The sequence below is a fragment of the Trachypithecus francoisi genome, unplaced genomic scaffold (genome assembly GCF_009764315.1).
Source record: "Trachypithecus francoisi isolate TF-2019V2 unplaced genomic scaffold, Tfra_2.0 Lachesis_group0, whole genome shotgun sequence".
NCBI classification, from domain to species: Eukaryota; Metazoa; Chordata; class Mammalia; order Primates; family Cercopithecidae; genus Trachypithecus; species Trachypithecus francoisi.
The window spans coordinates 136,610,557-136,629,178 of record NW_022681453.1 but is presented as its reverse complement, the minus strand read 5'-3'; the positions used below and the strand labels follow the sequence as shown (position 1 = coordinate 136,629,178).

The 18,622-nt window shown below is 52.3% G+C and overlaps 1 protein-coding gene across 7 annotated transcripts; it reads left to right on the top strand.

Moving 5' to 3' along the window:
• The first annotated feature begins 8,820 nt into the window (after positions 1–8,820).
• On the top strand, positions 8,821–18,196 carry XIRP1 (xin actin binding repeat containing 1). Of its 7 annotated transcripts, none has more exons than XM_033212095.1 (3): positions 8,821–8,996; positions 11,954–15,317; positions 15,745–18,196. In XM_033212095.1, exons 2-3 carry the CDS (start codon positions 11,958–11,960, stop codon positions 15,751–15,753), a joined length of 3,369 nt encoding a protein of 1,122 aa, XP_033067986.1. In that variant the 5' UTR covers positions 8,821–8,996; positions 11,954–11,957; the 3' UTR covers positions 15,754–18,196. The 7 variants fall into 7 exon arrangements, with proteins under 7 accessions (XP_033067986.1, XP_033067988.1, XP_033067985.1 ...); XM_033212097.1 differs by having other exon boundaries at positions 11,878–15,317; XM_033212094.1 differs by having other exon boundaries at positions 8,823–8,996; positions 11,878–18,196.
• The last annotated feature ends 426 nt before the right edge of the window (positions 18,197–18,622 follow it).

The window sequence follows — 18,622 nt, the reverse complement described above, 5'->3', positions numbered from 1 at the left end:
TTCCACATATGAATTGGGGGAGGGGAAGAGAATTTAGTCCACAATACCTACCATCTCCAGCCATCAAGTATCTCATCTGAGGGGCTCAGTTCGCAGGCTGCCTCTTGCATAGATGGAGTTTGTGTCTCACTGGGCTCCCCAACACCCAGTTCGTACTTCTGTTCCCACCATGTCAGTTTCCCACTATACTGGGAGGTTCTAGGGAAGGCTCCACAGCTGACAAGCTGGTGTGTCCTGGGAATCCTCCAGCAGAGGCCTGCTCCCAGTAGGGCATCAATAAGTGTTGGGGAGGAACAGAAGAGCAGGGGATGCTAACAAGATCAAGCAACAGGGCCTCCAACTCCAGGAGAACTGACGAAGGCTGCCAACCACACATCTTCCTCGCGAAAAGTGTTCTGGGTCCCCAAGACTGTGCGCTGCATGGCTGATGACAGTTCTGCAAGCCCAAGGACTAGGGGGCAGCCATCTCTCAGCCTTCTGCAGCCCCACCCAGGCAGAGTTGGACCAGGTCCTTAGAGAGACTTAGGCCTGTCTCATCCCCCATTACATCCCTCCTCACAACGTATCCCTGGGTGCTATAGAAGTATACGTGCCATCCTGATCAAGGGCTCGGGAAACCTGAGTTCTAGTCCTTGATGTGCCTCTCGCTTATTGTGTCACTTTAACATTTCAACGTAACTTCTCTGAGCCTTTGTTTCCTCACCTGTAAAATGGGCACACAAATAATTTTCTCATAGGGCTTCTGTGAGGATTGCATGAGGTCAAGCACATACAAAAGGAGCTCAGAACACTGGCTCAGAACACTAGAACTGGATATTAAAGGAGTGGGGGATTTGAACATTCGCAGTTCTGGAAAAGGTGTTCCAGAGGAGCCAAGGAAAGTGAACTAAATGTTAGTACTTTTACCTTCCCTGTGGCTGTTAACCATAAATAAATCCCTTTCCTTTGCTGGGCCTTAGGTTTTTCAATTGGAAAATAGGAATTTGGATTCAATCTTTCCCTGTCACTGAGATTTTTGACCTGGAGAGGACTTTGACTGTTAACTTATACATTTCACAGATGGGGAAAATCAAGAGGGGCTGTCAGGGCAGTAGTGGGGCTACGAGTGAGGACTTCTGACTTCCAGGCCAGCGCTTGCCCCAGCACCTTTCAGCCTCTCCCAGTGTGCAGAGCCAGCCAGACCTGATACAAGCTGACTACCTGCCTTGAACACCTTACTGGGATTAATCCTCTACATCTGTGCTGTCCAATATAGTCGCCACTCACCACATGTGGCTACTGAGCACTTGAATTATAACAAGGGTAACAAAATGCAACATGCACAAATGGCTTCTTTAGTTTTATTTAATTCACTCAAATTTTAAAACTGATAATTAAGTTACTAGAAAATTTTAAGTGTGCTTGAACAACTTGAGAATCTACTTTTCAGCAATACATTTTATTAAATATAGATCATGTGGTTTTTCTCATTGTTGTTATTGTTGTTTGAGACAGGGTCTCACTGTCACCCAGACTGGAGTACAGTGGTGCCATCTCGGCTCACTACAGCCTTGACCTCCCAGGCTCAAGTGATCCTCCCACCTCAGCCTCCCAAGGAGCTGGGATTACAAGTGTGTGCCACCACTCCTGGCTAATTTTTGTAGAGACAGATTTTGCCACATTGTCCAGGCTCGTCTCAAACTCTGTGCTCAAGAGATCCACCAACCTAGGCCTCACAAAGTGCTAGGATTACAAGCATGTACCACCATGCCTGGCCAGATAAAGTGTTTCTGATGAAAATTTAGTTTCTGAATTAAGATATACTACTATAAATGTAAAATATACACTGGATTTCAAAGATAATTCAAAATATCTTATTAATAATTTTATATTAATTTATGTGCAAATGATAATTTGGAAATCTAGGTCAAATAAAATATTAAAATTCATTTCATCTCTTTTTTTTTACTATTTTAAATGTGGTGACTAGAAGATTTTAAATGACTTATATGGCTCTCTCTCACACTATTTGGCTTATGTTATTTAGACAAATTGCATTATTTTTCTACCCAATAGCACTGGCCCAAATCTTCAAAGCAACTCCATGACATGGGTCTGTTATTATCACCCTCATCTCACAGACAGGGGTCCCTAACATAGCATATGCTGCCCATGCCCCATACTACCTTGCCCCACTTGGGGTCACCTGTAACTTCCATAGATAGTTCCTATAAGAGTTTCCTACTTCAAATACTTGCATCTTCTCTCTGCCTGAGGAGCAAGCAAGAAGTACAGGGGAAGAGAAAATAGATAGCACTTCCTGAAACAGCACCCAGTCAATGGGAGGTGAGGGTTGGTAGAAAATAACCGACTGTCTTAGTCCATTTTCTGTTGCTTATAACAGAATAACTGAAACTGGGTCATTTATGGAAAAAAGAAATTCATTTCTGGCCGGGCACGGTGGCTCACGCCTTTGGGAGGCCAAGATGGGAGGATCACAAGGTCAGGAGATCGAGACCATCTTGGCTAACACAGTGAAACCCCATCTCTACTGAAAATACAAAAAATTAGCCAGGCGTGGTGGCGAGTGCCTGTAGTCCCAGCTACTTGGGAGGCTGAGGCAGGAGAATGCTGTGAACCCAGGAGGCGGAGCTTGCAGTGAGCCAAGATTGCACCACTGCACTCCATTCAGCCTGAGCAATAGAGCGAGACTCTGTCTCAAACAAAAAAAAGAAGAAGAAAAAGAAAAAAAAATGCACTTCCTATAGTTATGGAAGCCGAGCAGTCAAAGGTTGAAGGATGGCATTTGGTGAGGACCTTCTTGCTGGTGGGGACTCTCTGCAGAATCCCAAGGCAGCTCAGGGCATCATGTGGCCAGCGAAGGCAACTCAGGGCATCATGTGGCCAGCGGGCTGAGAGTGCTTGCTTAGGCGTCTCTTGCCCTTCTCTTCTAATAAAGCCATCAGTCCCACTCCCATGATAACCCATTACTCCATTAATCTATTAATATAATCTATGAATCCATGAATGGCAGAACCCTTATGACCCAATCATCTCTTAAAGGCTGCCATGTGTCAGTACTGCCACATTAGGGCTTAAATTTCAACTTGAATTTTAGAGAGGACAAATATTCAAACCATAGCACTCACTTTCCTCACCCCAAGTGAGGCATGCACTATCCCCCATCTCTCAGAGGGTCTCCAGTGAGATTAAACTCAGTTTCATGACGAAGTGGAATCTATCCCTAGGATACAAGAATGGTTCAACACACAAAAATCAATTAATATTATATGCCACTTTAACATAATAAACGATAAAATCACATGATCATCTCATTTGACTTAGAAAATGCATTTGACAGCTGAGCCTGGTGGCTCACCCCTGTAATCCCAGTACTTTGGGAGGGGGAGGCTGGTGGATCACTTGAAGCCAGGAGTTTGAGACCAGCCTGGCCAGCATGGTAAAACCCCATCTCTACTGAAAAAAATAGAAAACTTAGCCAGGCATGATGGAGTGCACCTGTAATCCCAGCTACTTGGGAGGCTGAGGCAGGAGAATTGCTTGAACCTGGGAGGTGGAGGCTCAGAGGCTGCAGTGAGCCAAGATCATGCCACTGCACTCCAGCCGGGGTGACAGAGTGAGACTCGATAAAAGAAAACAAGAAAAGAAAAGAGGAAGAAAAGAAAAGGCATTTGACAAAATTTGACTGCTTAAGCTGTCAATAAACTAGGAATAGAAGGAAGGTACATCCTAACTAGGAATAGAAGGAAGGAACATCAACATACTAATAGCTGTATATGAAAAGCCCACAACTAACTTCATACTCATAAGTGAAAAACTGAAAACTTTTCCTCTAAATTCAGTAACAAGGCAGGTACGCTCCCTCTCACCACTTCTATATTGAGTAAACATAGTACCGAAGTCCTAGCCAGAACAATTAGGCAAGAAAAAGAATACAAGTTAATCAAATCAGAAAAGTAAAACTGTCCCTATTTGCAGATTCTTATATATAGAAAACTCTTAAAGACTCCATTTTAAAAACTGTTAGAACTAATGACAAAAACTCAGTAAAGTCGCGGGATACAAAATCAACATATGAAAATCAGTTGTGTTTCTATACTCTAATGATGAACTACCTGAAAAGGAAATTAGGAGATTAAGCCCCACTTGTTTACAGAGGCAACCCGCTTTCATCCCTTCCCTTACTCACTTCTCTACCCTCACTACATTCCTGGGATCCTCTCCCAGTTAAATCACTTGCACTCAAATGCTTGTCTCAGATTCCGCTCTTGGAAGAACCTAAATACAGACATTAAGGTACAGAGAGCTGAAAGACTCTCAGAGGTCAAATAAATACTAAGAGACAGACTGGCAATTTGATCTGAGGCCATCTGACACCAGCTCCCACTCTCTCAAACACCATGCTCTGTTTCCTCTCACACGGTAGCCATGATATTGCCATGGCAGGAGGGTGGAGACTCTTCCCTCAACTCTGCTGACCCCAGAGCAAAAAAATCCCTTCTCTAACTTCAGATGATTCTTCTCTGGTATCAAGAGGCTGAGCAGACCCCTCCCCTGTAGGCTTGGAATAGAGCCAGCCTGGCTGCCCAAGCTGTCCCCCTGGCACCAATGCCTGCTTCCAGCCAGCAGGAAGCCAGGACTGCCAGCCACTGCCAGCCACTGCCAGGGTAGCCAGGAGTTGCACAGCTATTAAGTGTCATGGGTAGGCTTCAGCCTCAAGCAGTCTGGCTCCTATCATTCTTGAATCCCATCTCTCCTGAAACTTGAAGTGAGTCAACTGCCAGCTACTTATCAGCTCCTTCATGATTTATGTGTGAATTTCTGCCCAAACCCAACTTCGATGGACCCCACTTGGAGGGAGGGGCTGGTAGGAGGTGATGCCTTGGACCCTAAGAACCAGTAGGCTCCGAAAGAGAGGACTGCGATAGCTGGAAGGGAACCACCCTTCCCTCACACACGCTCCGCGAGCACCTCTCTGCCTGTTGACAAAGATCAGCTGTTCAACCTCAGTATATTTATTTATTTCCAGCCTCATTCCCAAAATGATTTGAGAGAGCTTAAAGAAATAGAGGCACAGCATCTCCACTGTTAAAGTAAGTTAAAACGGAGCTCAGACCTGAAGTATCCCTGAGCAGGCAAAACAAGTTAGGTCTCGTAAGGGACCTTAACCTTGCTTGATTTGCAGACATAACGCAAAACTGGAGCCCTTCGTTCCTTCCTTCCTGCCTGCCTGCCTTCTTTCCTTCCTTCCTTCCTTCTTTTCTTTTCTTTTTTTTGGAGACAGGATCTCACTTTGCCACCTAGCCTGGAATGCAGTGGCACAATCACGGCTCACTGCAGCCTCCACCTCTCTGGCTTAAGCGATTCTCCCACTTCAGCCTCCCAAGTAACTGGGACAACAAGTGCACGCCACCACGCTCAGCTAATATTTTCTTTTACTTTTTGTAGAGCCGAGGTCTTGCTATGTTGCCCAAGCTGGTCTCCAGCTCCTGGGCTCAAGTGATCCTCCCACCTCAGCCTCCCAAAGTGCTCAGATAACAGGTGTGAGTCACCATGCCAGCCCTTGAGCTATTTCTTGTAAATGCGTCTATTAAAGAAAAATAAAACTGAAGTGCAACTAATGAGAAGCAGCTAGCACAAATAATTATATAACCAGGGACTTTCCAATGGGATAGACCAAATAAGACAACTGTATAACTGTAACCAATCAAATATTATCTTTGCTTTATTTCTGTATCTGTCTTATAAAAACCTCCCGTTTGTGTTCCCTCAGTAGAACTCCCAAGCCACTTTTGGTTTGGGACTGCCTGGTTCAAAAATTGTTGTTTGCACACATAAACTCTTAAAAAATGTATTATGCCTCAGTTTACCTTCTTAATCCCACTAAAGATACTCCAGTAAATAATGCCTAGTTTACTACCTTGACAGCCTCATAATTAATACCATGATGATGTGATATCATTAGATCATTACACATACAGTGACTAGCTTGTCCTGGCTTTGTTAGAACTCTTCCAGTTTTAAAACTGAAAGTTCCTTGTCTTGCAAAACTCCTCAGAGACAGACAACAAAAAGTTGATCACCCTCATTACACAGAATTTGGACCATAAAATCTACTTGCTAGTTTAAAAATTTAGCTCTGAGTTTCCTAGCAGCCAAGGCAAAGAGAAACACCATATGTTATAAAAATTGTTTATTTTATTGACAATTCTCCTTCCAGAAAAAATTATTTTCTTATTTATTTTAACATCTATAACAGCACTATCCGGTAGAACTTTCTGCAATAATGGAAACATTCTGCACTATTCAATATAATAGTTTCAGGTCGGGCACGGTGGCTCATGCCTGTAATCCCAGCACTTTGGGAGGCCAAGGCAGGCGAAACAGCTGAGGTCAGGAGTTTGAGACCAGCATGGGCAACATGATGAAACCCCATCTCTACTAAAAATACAAAAATTAGCTGGGCACAGTGGCACACACCTGTAATCCCAGCTACTCGGGTGGCTAAGGCAGGAGAATCACTTGAACCCGGGAGGCAGAGGGTGCAGTGAGCCGAGATCATACCACTGCACTCCAGCCTGGGTGACAGAGCGAAACTCCATCTCAAAAACAAACAAACAAAATCAATATAATAGTTGCTAGCCACTTGTCTCTATGGAGCACTTCAAATATGGCTAGTGTAGTGAAATAACTGAGTTTTTATTTTATTTCATTTTAATGTACTTAAATTTAAATAGCCTCATTTGGCTAGTGGCGACTGTATTGGACAGCACAGCTGTACTAGATACAAAGAAACCAAGTGGTCAGGAAGAGCCTCTTTCTTAATACTGAGGCCTGAGGAATTTCTCCCATGATTATCACAGGAGGTGAATACAAAAGTTAGTTCCACCTAGCGGCTTTTCTTTTTTGTATTATATACAGTATAATAGCTGGCTCTTCTAAAACATAGGCTATGTGCTAAGTGCTCTCAGGCACTTTTTTTTTTTTTTTTTTTTTGGAGACAGAGTCTCGCTCTATCACCCAGGCTGGAGTACAGGGGTGCAATCCCAGCTCACTGCATCTTCTGCCTCCCAGGTTCAATTTTCCTGCCTCAGCCTCCCAAGTAGTTGGGACTACAGGCGTGTGCCACCATGCCCAGCTAATTTTTTATATTTTTAGTGGAGACAGGGTTTCACCATGTTGGTCAGGCTGGTCTCGAACTCCTGACCTCAAGTGATCCACCAGCCTCAGCCTGCCAAACTGCGCTGAGATTACAGGTGTGAGCCACCGTGCCTGGCTGGAGGCACTCTTTTCATATAATAATTCCTTCAATTCTCAAAACTAACCTAGAAAGTAGGAACTTTCAGCATCCACAGGGAGAAAGCTCCTCCTGGGAGAAAACCTGAGAGACCTAAGGCTGCCCCTTCCCTGAAACACTGGTTCATTGGTCTCCCTGCCCTTCCTAGAGAGAGCCAGGAGCCTGGGGGACAGACAGAGGGCTAGAAAAGAGCAGGGGAAGAGACAAGAGGGAGGGAGACCAGGAAGAGGGGTTCCCAGATGTCCTCACCCCCATCCCAGCTGCCACTGCAGGACTGATGTTGACTACATGGAAAAAGTGAGCAATGTCTGGCATCATCCCCGATACCAGAGGGCATTTGGGGAGTCAGAAGGGAGACCTCATGTGCCAGGCCACAGAATGCACCTGCATACCCACAGGCATGGAGCCTGCCTGGGCCAGGCCCACCTAGGACAAAACACCTCTTTCAAGCTTTCTGTGGATGGTCCCCTGATATCCTTCACCACACTGGTCTGACTGCCAGGATCTCTTGGGCCTGCTGGGCCCCTCAGACCCTGGTAAGCAAAGGAGGAGGCAGGTGTGACCCCCCTCCCTGCTGCCACTCCATCTGTGACTGGGAAGCTGATGACTCCAGGATCAGAAATAACCCCACGGTCAGCTCCCTGCATGCCGCCCTTCTCCTCCCCTCCGTTCCCAGAAAGCCTGGGCCCTGAGTCAGAGGGAAGAGTCAAGAAGATAGAAAGGACTCAGATAATCTGGGATGAAAACCACGGAGTCCTGCTGTGGAATTCATTCATTGGGAGGCCGAGGCAGGCAGATCACCTGAGATCGGGAGTTCAAGACCAGCCTGGCCAACATGGTGAAACCCCATCTCTACTAAAAATACAAAAATTAACCGGGTGTGGTGTCGCAAAGGAGGAGCTGGACCTGGCCAACCTTGGCCCAGTGAAGAGCTGTGCCTCGTCATTCAGATGTCTTCCCCCAAATCCAGCTTTATCAGGGCCGTGTTGACCTGTGCTGTGGGGCACGGGGAGGAATGGATAAGAAAGAAGGAACTCTTTAGTGCAGAAGGGAATGGGGAAGAAAAAGAGCTAAGCCTCACACTCAGAGGTATTCAGGCTCAGAACAGAGGAGGAGGGGCCCAGCCTGCCCTCAGGAGACCTCCAGTCTCCTGGCACGGTGGGTGGAGACACGTCAGGAAGAGTCAGAGGCAAGACCAGAGTAGAGTGATGGGGGCTCACAAGACGGGGGCAAGCTGTCCAAGGTGTCAGATGCCCCTTCTTATTCACTCTCTCAAAATAGTCTGGGACACCCCCAACCCCACAACCCAGCTGAGTCACTGACCCCAATCCCCAGATCAGACTTTGGATGAAGGAAGCTTCTCCCCCTCTGTTTCCCCTCCCCAGCCCAAAGGACATGTAACTGATTCCCCAGGATGGAAGAGTGACTTCCACAAGACCTAAAAATAACCAAACCACTTAATACTCTGAACATAGCCTCTCCCGCCCGCCCCCACCACAGCCCACCCACTAGCCAGCAAGATAAAGGCAGCTGCTGGGGCTGGCAGGGGACACAGACCCGGAGCCAGGGCAGCAAGAAGGTGTCTGTTGGAGCCAGCAGAACAGAACCAATTTGAACAAGAACCCGGAGAGGAACGACGAACCCTGAGACCACAGCTGCTACAGACCCCAAACACCCCATCAGCCAAGAGAGACCCTCGGTGAGTAACTTACCTCTCTGTCCTTCCACGGCAGGGCTGGCGTTCACAGCTGGGATCCCCTGCCCTTCTGAAATGGATGTATTAGGGGTGGCTCTGAGTGGGGGAAGGAGATTGAGGGGCATGCATGGGAGGAGGTGAGTGGAAGTCTCAGATATAAAGAACCCACAAAAGAGGTAAAGACAGTGTGAGCCCCATGGGAGCTCTCAGAGTGGCTGCCACAGGCCTGAAGCTAGCAGAAAGGACAGGCTCCTGCCAGGCTGGCATGATCCAGAAAGCCCTGGAGTTGTGATTTTTAAAATACAGGTATGGAATGCCTCAGGCTTCAGGGCTTCCCTGGGAGGAAGGCCCAGGGTCTGGAGGAAGGAGGAACAGAAGAGAGGCGGGAGCAGGGGGCTGTAGGAAGGCCTGAGTGTGCATTGCTAGAACAAGCCCCATGCCTAGTTGCTGTGGATGACACTCTTGGCATATCTGGCCCAGGGATAGCTCCCAGGGGCTGGCCGGAGCCCAGCTCCCTACGTATCATAGCCTAAAACCTGGGGTGGAATTTGGACTCTGCCCATGGTCTTGCCCAGTGGGAAAGCCCCCAGGGCAGATCTGGGGCGCTCAGGGGAGGGAGACCGGATCTGAATTTGCCCAGATGTAAAGACATATGGAGCCAGCTGGGCCAAGGAGGAGGTAACCTGAGGACAGTAGTGGGACCATCCTGAGAGGTTGGCCCAGCCCTAGGAGACCAAGCTTTAGGACAATTCTTGGGGTCACCCCACCTAAGTCTGGTCCCGGTTATGAATTCTGTCCTGACTCGACACTTGCCTCAGGAGTCTCAAGCCAGGCAAGGATGGTGGTGGGAAGGCCAGGAGTCAGGAGGCATGCTTCAGGCTTTGCTACTGCCTTGCAGAGCCTCCTTGGACAGCTCCTTTCCCCTCTTTGGCCCTCTGTTTCCCTATTTGAACAATAAGGGGTTTAGATTGAGTGACCTCTGAGGGTCCTTAGGCCTGACATCCCTGGACTCCATAATAATAACTGTATGTGGCCTTAGCAGAGATTCTGGAAATTCCTGGGGGTGGGGGTGGGGTGAAGCTGATGGTCTGCCCATGCCATCTGTTCAGGTCACCCTGCTGGTGACAGGATGGAGTGGAGGTGGAGACAGGCACAGGTTTGCCTTGGGCAGGGGATGCTTGTTGGAGCTCAGAAATGAAAGAAAACCACCCAGAGCTTTGATGAAACTCAGGTTACAAGTTTCAGAGCTCACACTCCCCAAAGGTTCTGATGTCTTTGGTGGACATGCCAGGGTGGGCATGGGGTCAGCAGGTCTCGGTTTCCTCTCTCCTCCTTCTGAGGTAGCCATAGGGAGGAAGTCCTGCCCCACTTGCTGCCAGTACTTCCCTCCAGCATAGACTCCTTTGGCCAGGGAAGGTGTCCAGGTTCTAGCACCTGGTTGGACTGCAGCCCAGGGGCCTGACACCAGCCCAGGAGGCAGGATAGGTGAGCCCAGGGTAACGAAGGAGATGAGGTGAGCCAAGGGCACTGAGGATCCCCACTGGCTGGGCCTCAGCCTCCCTCTGAGTCCAGGGCCGCTGTTCTGAGGCCAGAACCTCAGCTATATTTAGCACCCTGTGTGGTGCAGAGCAGTGGGTCAGGGGCAGCGGGAGGGGGCACATGCTTCCCATTCTTTCCCTACTGGCCTCTGGAACTGTTAGTACACCTGTCACAAGACAGATAAGACATACATGGACAGAGACCAGAGAAGGGCTTGAGGGGTGGGAGGCCATTGAGGGGCGGGGGTGGAGCCGGGGAGAGGCTGAGCTGGGGTGGCCATGAGGCCTGCAGGGGCAAGGCTTAGCCTGAAGCCCCCCTGAGTCTGAGCCCCTGAAGCTGTGCTTGCTTGCTTAGAGAGCGGTCTCCAGGAGCAAGGGGCAGAGCTGTCTCTGCAGAAAGGACCCTGGTCCCATGGTCCTCTCCCTGGTAGGTGTCACCCTCATATCCTCCGAGGGGTGTCTGCTGGGGAATAGACTGGTCCTATGGCCAATAAGAAAGCTTTATACCTCCTACCCTCTTATTTCTTGGGCCCATGCCCTAAATGGAGTCTAGGGACTTCCACTTATTCACCAAGATCTGACTCTGGGCCTAAGTTCCCTTGTCTTTATTTATAAATGGTTGTGCTAAAAGACCTTTGAGATCCCCCTAGCTCAGACATTCTCAGTCTTGGAGTATAGTGCAGAAAACCCTGACCAGAGATTCAGAATTTGGATCTGGCCTAACCACGAGATATCTGACGAGCAGCTTCCCAGCCCTGATCCTCAACTGCTTTCGCTCTAGCATGGGCTGTTGGCCTCTGCTTGCCTCCTTGGGCCTGGGAAAAGTTGGAGTGCGTTGACAGCCAAGAGATAAAAGTTAGGTAGCACTCCAGGTCAACATGGCAAGTCTGCCCTCTGGTGTTCTGCAAAGGAATCTCGTCTCCATGGGAAATCAGTCACCAGGTTAGAGACCTGTCCCTCCAAGGCTGGGACTCCAAAAGTCAGGATTCCCCCAGTCCACTCTCCTGGGAGTCTTCTAGGGCAACATTGATTTTTAACAAAGGAAGGCGAGGATGGGGCATGTCCAGTTTGCCCACTGGAGGTTTAGGCATCCCTTACGGAGCTAAAGGAAAGAGTCTCATGTCCAGTTGTCCCATGGTTGCTCCCTAGCAACCCAGGAGATGTAGGGAAAGCAGGAACCCACTGTGATTAATGGGTCCATATGTCCTAAGTTCAAGACCTGTTGCCCACAACAGGCAGCAAAGTGAAACCCAGGCCAGGCACATAAAGAGAGGCAAGGAGTCTCTAAGTGTAAGTCACCCAGAGCTACTCTGACCCTGAGCCCTGTTTACTGCCATTTCTCCCAGCATCCAGCCTCTACCCTGCTGAACATCTAGATCTAAGGCCCCCCATCCCATCCTTATCTCTGCCCCTTCTTCTCAGAAGGATGGCCGACGCCCAGACACAGGTGGCCCCCACACCAACCATGAGGATGGCAACTGCAGAGGACCTGCCCCTCCCTCCACCCCCAGCCCCAGACGACCTGCCACTGCCACCACCCAAGGAGTCCTTCTCCAAGTTCCACCAGCAGCGGCAAGCTAGTGAACTCCGCCGCCTCTACAGGCACATCCACCCTGAGCTCCGCAAGAATCTAGCCGAGGCTGTGGCCGAGGATCTGGCCGAGGTCCTGTGCTCTGAGGAACCCACTGAGGGTGACGTTCAGTGCATGCGATGGATCTTTGAGAACTGGCGACTGGATGCCATTGGAGATCACGAGAGGCCAGCTGCCAAGGAGCCTGTGCCGGGTGGTGACGTCCAGGCCACTTCCCGCAAGTTTGAGGAAGGTTCCTTTGCCAACAGCACAGACCAGGAGCCAACCAGGCCCCAGCCAAGTGGAGGAGACGTTCGTGCAGCCCGCTGGCTATTTGAGACAAAGCCACTGGACGAGCTGACAGGGCAGGCCAAGGACCTGGAGGCCACTGTGAGGGAGCCTGCAGCCAGCGGAGATGTGCAGGGTACCAGGATGCTCTTTGAGACGCGGCCGCTGGACCGCCTGGGCTCCCGCCCCTCCCTGCAGGAGCAGAGCCCCTTGGAACTGCGCTCAGAGATCCAGGAGCTGAAGGGTGATGTGAAAAAGACAGTGAAGCTCTTCCAAACGGAGCCCCTGTGTGCCATCCAGGATGCAGAGGGTGCCATCCATGAGGTCAAGGCGGCATGCCGGGAGGAGATCCAAAGCAACGCAGTGAGGTCTGCCCGCTGGCTCTTTGAGACCCGGCCTCTGGACGCCATCAACCAGGACCCCAGCCAGGTGCGGGTGATCCGGGGTATTTCCCTGGAGGAGGGGTCCCGGCCTGACGTCAGTGCAACTCGCTGGATCTTTGAGACACAGCCCCTGGATGCCATCCGGGAGATCTTAGTAGATGAGAAGGACTTCCAGCCATCCCCAGACCTTATCCCACCTGGTCCAGATGTTCAGCAGCAGCGGCATCTGTTTGAGACCCGAGCGCTGGACACTCTGAAGGGGGATGAGGAGGCTGGAGCAGAGGCCCCACCCAAGGAGGAAGTGGTCCCTGGTGATGTCCGCTCCACCCTGTGGCTATTTGAAACAAAGCCCCTGGATGCTTTCAGAGACAAGGTCCAAGTGGGTCACCTACAGCGAGTGGATCCCCAGGACGGTGAGGGGCATCTATCCAGTGACAACTCCTCAGCACTGCCCTTCTCTCAGAGTGCCCCCCAGAGGGATGGGCTAAAGGGGGACGTGAAGACTTTTAAGAACCTTTTTGAGACCCTTCCCTTGGACAGCATTGGACAGGGTGAGGTTCTGGCCCATGGGAGTCCAAGCAGAGAAGAAGGAACTGATACTGCTGGGCAGGCCCAGGGCATAGGGTCCCCAGTGTATGCCATGCAGGACAGCAAGGGCCGCCTCCATGCCCTGACCTCTGTTAGCAGAGAGCAGATAGTCGGAGGTGATGTCCAAGGCTACAGGTGGATGTTTGAGACACAGCCCCTAGCCCAGCTCGGCCGAAGCCCCAGCACCATCGACGTGGTGCGGGGCATCACCCGGCAGGAAGTGGTGGCTGGAGATGTTGGCACTGCTCGGTGGCTTTTTGAGACCCAGCCCCTGGAGATGATCCACCAGCGGGAGCAGCAGGAACGACAGAAAGAAGAGGGGAAGAGTCAGGGAGACCCCCAGCCTGTGGCACCCTCCAAAGGTGATGTGCAGACCATCCGGTGGTTGTTCGAGACTTGCCCAATGAGTGAGTTGGCCGAAAAGCAGGGGTCAGAGGTCACAGATCCCACAGCCAAGGCTGAGGCACAGTCCTGCACCTGGATGTTCAAGCCCCAACCCGTGGACAGGCCAGTGGGCTCCAGGGAGCAGCACCTGCAGGTTAGCCAGGTCCCGGCTGGGGAAAGACAGACAGACAGACATGTCTTTGAGACCGAGCCTCTTCAGGCCTCAGGTCGTCCCTGCGGAAGAGGGCCTGTGAGATACTGCAGCCGTGTGGAGATCCCTTCAGGGCAGGTGTCTCGTCAGAAGGAGGTTTTCCAGGCCCTGGAGGCAGGCAAGAAGGAAGAACAGCAGCCCCGGGTAATCGCTGGGTCCATCCCCATGGGTTCTGTCCACAAGTTCACTTGGCTTTTTGAGAATTGCCCCATGGGCTCCCTGGCAGCTGAGAGCATCCGAGGGGGCAACCTCCTGGAAGAGCAGCCCATGAGCCCCTCAGGCAACAGGATGCAAGAGAGCCAGGAGACTGCCGCTGAGGGGACCCTGCGGACTCTGCATGCCACACCTGGCATCCTGCACCATGGAGGCATCCTCACGGAGGCCCGAGGGCCAGGGGAGCTCTGTCTTGCCAAGTATGTGCTCTCAGACACAGGGCAGGGACACCCCTATATACAAAAGGAGGAGCTGGTGTCAGGTGAACTTCCCAGGATCATCTGCCAAGTCCTGCGCCGGCCAGATGTGGACCAGCAGGGGCTGCTGGTGCAGGAAGACCCAACAGGCCAGCTCCAACTCAAGCCGCTGAGGCTGCCAACTCCAGGCAGCAGTGGGAGTATTGAAGACATGGACCCCGAGCTCCAGCAGCTGCTGGCTTGTGGTCTCAGGGCCTCCGAGGCAAGAACTGGGCTGGTGATGCAGGAGACAGAGCAGGGCCTGGTCGCACTGACTGCCTACTCTCTGCAGCCTCGGCTAACTAGCAAGGCCTCCGAGAGGAGCAGCGTGCAGCTGTTGGCCAGCTGCATAGACAAAGGAGACCTGAGTGGCCTGCACAGTCTGCGGTGGGAGCCCCCGGCTGACCCGAGTCCAGTGCCAGCCAGCGAGGGGGCCCAGAGCCTGCCCCCAACTGACAGCATCATCCATGTTCCCCCACTGGACCCCAGCATGGGGATGGGGCATCTGAGTGCTTCAGGGCAAGCTATCCCTTGCCCTCCTCAGTCCATTGGAAAGGCAGTCCCTCTGGCTGGGGAAGCTGCAGCACCAGCCCGATTGCAAAACACAGAAAAGCAGGAAGACAGTCACTCTGGACAGAAAGGGATGGCAGTCTTGGGAAAGTCAGAAGGAGCCACTACTACCTCTCCGGGGCCTGGGGCCCCAGACCTCCTGGCCGCCATGCAGAGTCTGCGTATGGCAACAGCTGAAGCCCAGAGCCTGCACCAGCAAGTTCTGAACAAGCACAAGCAGGGCCCCACCCCCGCAGCCACTTCCAACCCTATCCAGGACCGTCTTCGGAAAGCTGGGGCTACCCAAAGCAACATCAGGCCTGGGGGTGGAATTGATCCCCGGATCCCAGCAGCCCCCAGAAAGGTCAGTGGGGAAGAGCAAGCACTACCCGGAGGGCTGCCTGGGGGGTGGGTGACAATTCAGGACGGCATCTACACCGCTCATCCCGTGAGGACCTTTGACCCACCAGGGGGTGTCCAGCCTTCTGAGAGGGAACCCCAGTCAAGGCGCAGGGAGACTGCCCTCTCAGTCCAGGCTCCCCGCCCACTCCAGGGAGGCCCAAGTCAGAGTACTGGGCCAGGGCGGGAGGAGCCTGGGGGCCGCATACAGATGGCCTGGGGGCCTCCAGGGAAGTTGATGGCAGAAGTCTGCCCAGGGGACCTCCAAGCTGCAGAGACCACCCTGAAGACTGCCCCTCTAGGCCGCCACAATCTGGCCTCTGGGCCCCAAGCCGCATGTGCCAGCCCGCACCCCCATAATGCCTTTGTTCCTCCTCCTCCTACTCTCCCAGCTGCTGTGACAGGACCTGACTTTCCAGCCAGAGCCCGCCGTGACGAGGACTCCATCCAGCAGGCCTCTGAGCCCCTGAAGGACCCCCTTCTTCACCCCCACAGCAGCCCTGCTGGCCAGAAAACCCCTGGAGGGTCACAGACAAAGACCTCAAAACTGGAGCCCACCATGCCCCCAAAGAAGAAGCCGCAGGTGCCCCCTAAACCTGCACACCTAACCCAGAGCCACCCTCCTCAGAGGCTGCCCAAGCCCTTGCCTGTATCTCCCAGCTTTTCCTCAGAGGTGGGGCAAGGAGAACACCAACGAGGTGAGACAGATGCAGCCATCCCTCAGCCAGTCAAGGTTCCCACCACTGTAGGCCAGGGCCACATACCTCTGGCCAGATGCCCCAGTGGACATAGCCAGCCCAGTCCCCAACATGGTTTCAGCACCACGGCACCCAGGCCCACCAACAATCAAGCTACAGGCAGCAATGCCCAGAGCTCTGAGCCCCCTGAGCTCAATGCCCTCAACCGTGATCCCACCTCACCGCAGTGGGGCCCCAGCACCTCAGGAGAGCAGCCCATGGAAGGTTCCCACCAAGGGGCCCCTGAGAGCCCTGAGAGTCTGCAAAGAAACCAGAAAGAGCTCCAGGGCCTCCTGAACCAGGTGCAAGCCCTTGAGAAGGAAGCCGCAAGCAGTGTGGATGTGCAGGCCCTGAGGAGGCTGTTTGAGGCTGTGCCCCAGCTGGGAGGGGCTGCTCCTCAGGCTCCTGCTGCCCACCAAAAACCTGAGGCCTCAGTGGAGCAGGCATTTGGGGAACTGACACGGGTCAGCACGGAGGTCGCTCGACTGAAGGAACAGACCTTGGCAAGGCTGCTGGACATTGAAGAGGCTGTGCACAAGGCACTCAGCTCCATGTCTAGCCTCCAGCCTGAGGCCAGCGCCAGAGGCCATTTCCAGGGACCTCCAAAAGACCACAGTGCCCACAAGATCAGTGTCACAGTCAGCAGTAGTGCCAGGCCCAGTGGCTCAGGCCAGGAGGTCGGAGGTCAAACTGCAGTCAAGAACCAAACCAAGGTTGGATGCCACACTGAGGCCCAGAGTCAAGTCAAGATCAGAAATCACACAGAGGCCAGAGGTCACACAGCCTCAACTGCCCCTTCCACCAGGAGTCAGGAGACATCAAGAGAAAATGTGTGCCTCCCTCGGGTCTTACCTTCCAGTCGAGATTCGCCCTCCTCCCCAACATTTATCTCCATCCAGTCAGCCACAAGGAAGCCGCTAGAGACTTCTAGCTTTAAGGGTAACCCTGATGTCTCAGTGAAAAGCACACAAGCGGCTCAGGACATAGGCCAGGCCCTGCTCCACCAGAAAGGTGTCCAAGACAAGGCTGGGAAGAAGGGCATCACCCAGTGCTCTGTGCAACCTGAGCCTGCCCCTCCCTCAGCAAGTCCCCTGCCCAGAGGGCGGCAAAAGAGTGTTCTGGAGCTACAGACTGGGCCAGGGAGCTCACAGCACTATGGAGCCATGAGAACCGTGACTGAGCAGTATGAGGAGGTGGACCAGTTTGGGAACACAGTCCTCATGTCTTCCACCACAGTCACCGAGCAGGCAGAACCACCCAGGAGCCCAGGCTCCCACCTCGGGCTCCACGCCTCCCCCTTGCTGAGGCAGTTCCTGCACAGCCCAGCTGGGTTCAGCAGTGACCTGACAGAAGCTGAGATGGTGCAGGTGTCCTGCAGCTACTCCCAGCCAGCTACCCAGTGAGGCCCACCGCCTCCCACCACACCTGCCACCTGTTCCTGGCCTCCACTGCCCCAGGACTGAGGTGGGTGCCTGCCTCCTGCACACTGGAGCAAGGACCAAGAGGAAAGGGCATCTTCAGAGGATTACTGTGGGCCATTTCCCTTTCATCAGTTCTTTCAATAGGCCCAGTTCTTCCAAACGGAAAAATAAAGGTCTGGAAGAGGCCCACTGAGTAGCACAGGCGTGAGGGTAGAACGGGGGCTCCCAGCTACATCACTGTGGAGGATGTAATATGTACAGACACACACCTGTTTCTCACACAGGCCTGGCCCATGCATGGACATGTGTGAATCTGCACACCACTGCCTGAGTTGGAGTCCCCCAGAGTGTCCCTCTACCCAGAGTTTTAATTTTTTTTGTTAGTCTGAATGCTCCCAGCCATCTGCTCTTTAATCTCTGGAGAGGAACAGAGCCAAGTGGACACAGCGTTGGTCTCTGTTTGGAATCACTGTGAGGTCTCCAGAAGGACCTGGCCGCCAGCCCCTTCATCACCATCTCCATCATTCAGCTGGTCATCTGGTGGCCCAAGGGTCACACAAAGAGTCAACAATCAGCATATCCCTAGAAGCCAAATGCACTGCCTTTCTCTGTCCCCACAACTGTCCCCCACTCTGCACCCCAAATGGGAAGCATACGGTCTGAATAAATCCAAGTTTTATTCTCTATTCTGTGCATGTCTGACTGTGTGTACATCTGTTCCAGTCTGTGTTCCCACTGCAGGGGGAGAAAACAGCCACAACCTCCAGGTGCCTCGTCTTCCTAGCAACAGTCGTGTGGGAAGGCTCTAAAAGCCACCCCTTCTCCTCCATCTTGGCTGGCAACCAGAAATGCCCTGCCCACACTTCTAGTCTCCTTGCCCCTATTCTCATTACACACACACACACACACACACACAGCACTGCCCTCTCTATCTCGACCTCTCCTCTTGGATGTTCTTGAACACCATCCTGGAGGGGTTCTTAGAATCCTGCCCCAGAGTTGGAGAGCAGCCCATTCAGGCCTGGGAAGTGGGAGGAACTCATGCCAGGAGAATTCCTCTGCCCAAGACGTCTAGGTCACTTCTGCCTGTTCAGCCCAGGTGTTGTGTGCCA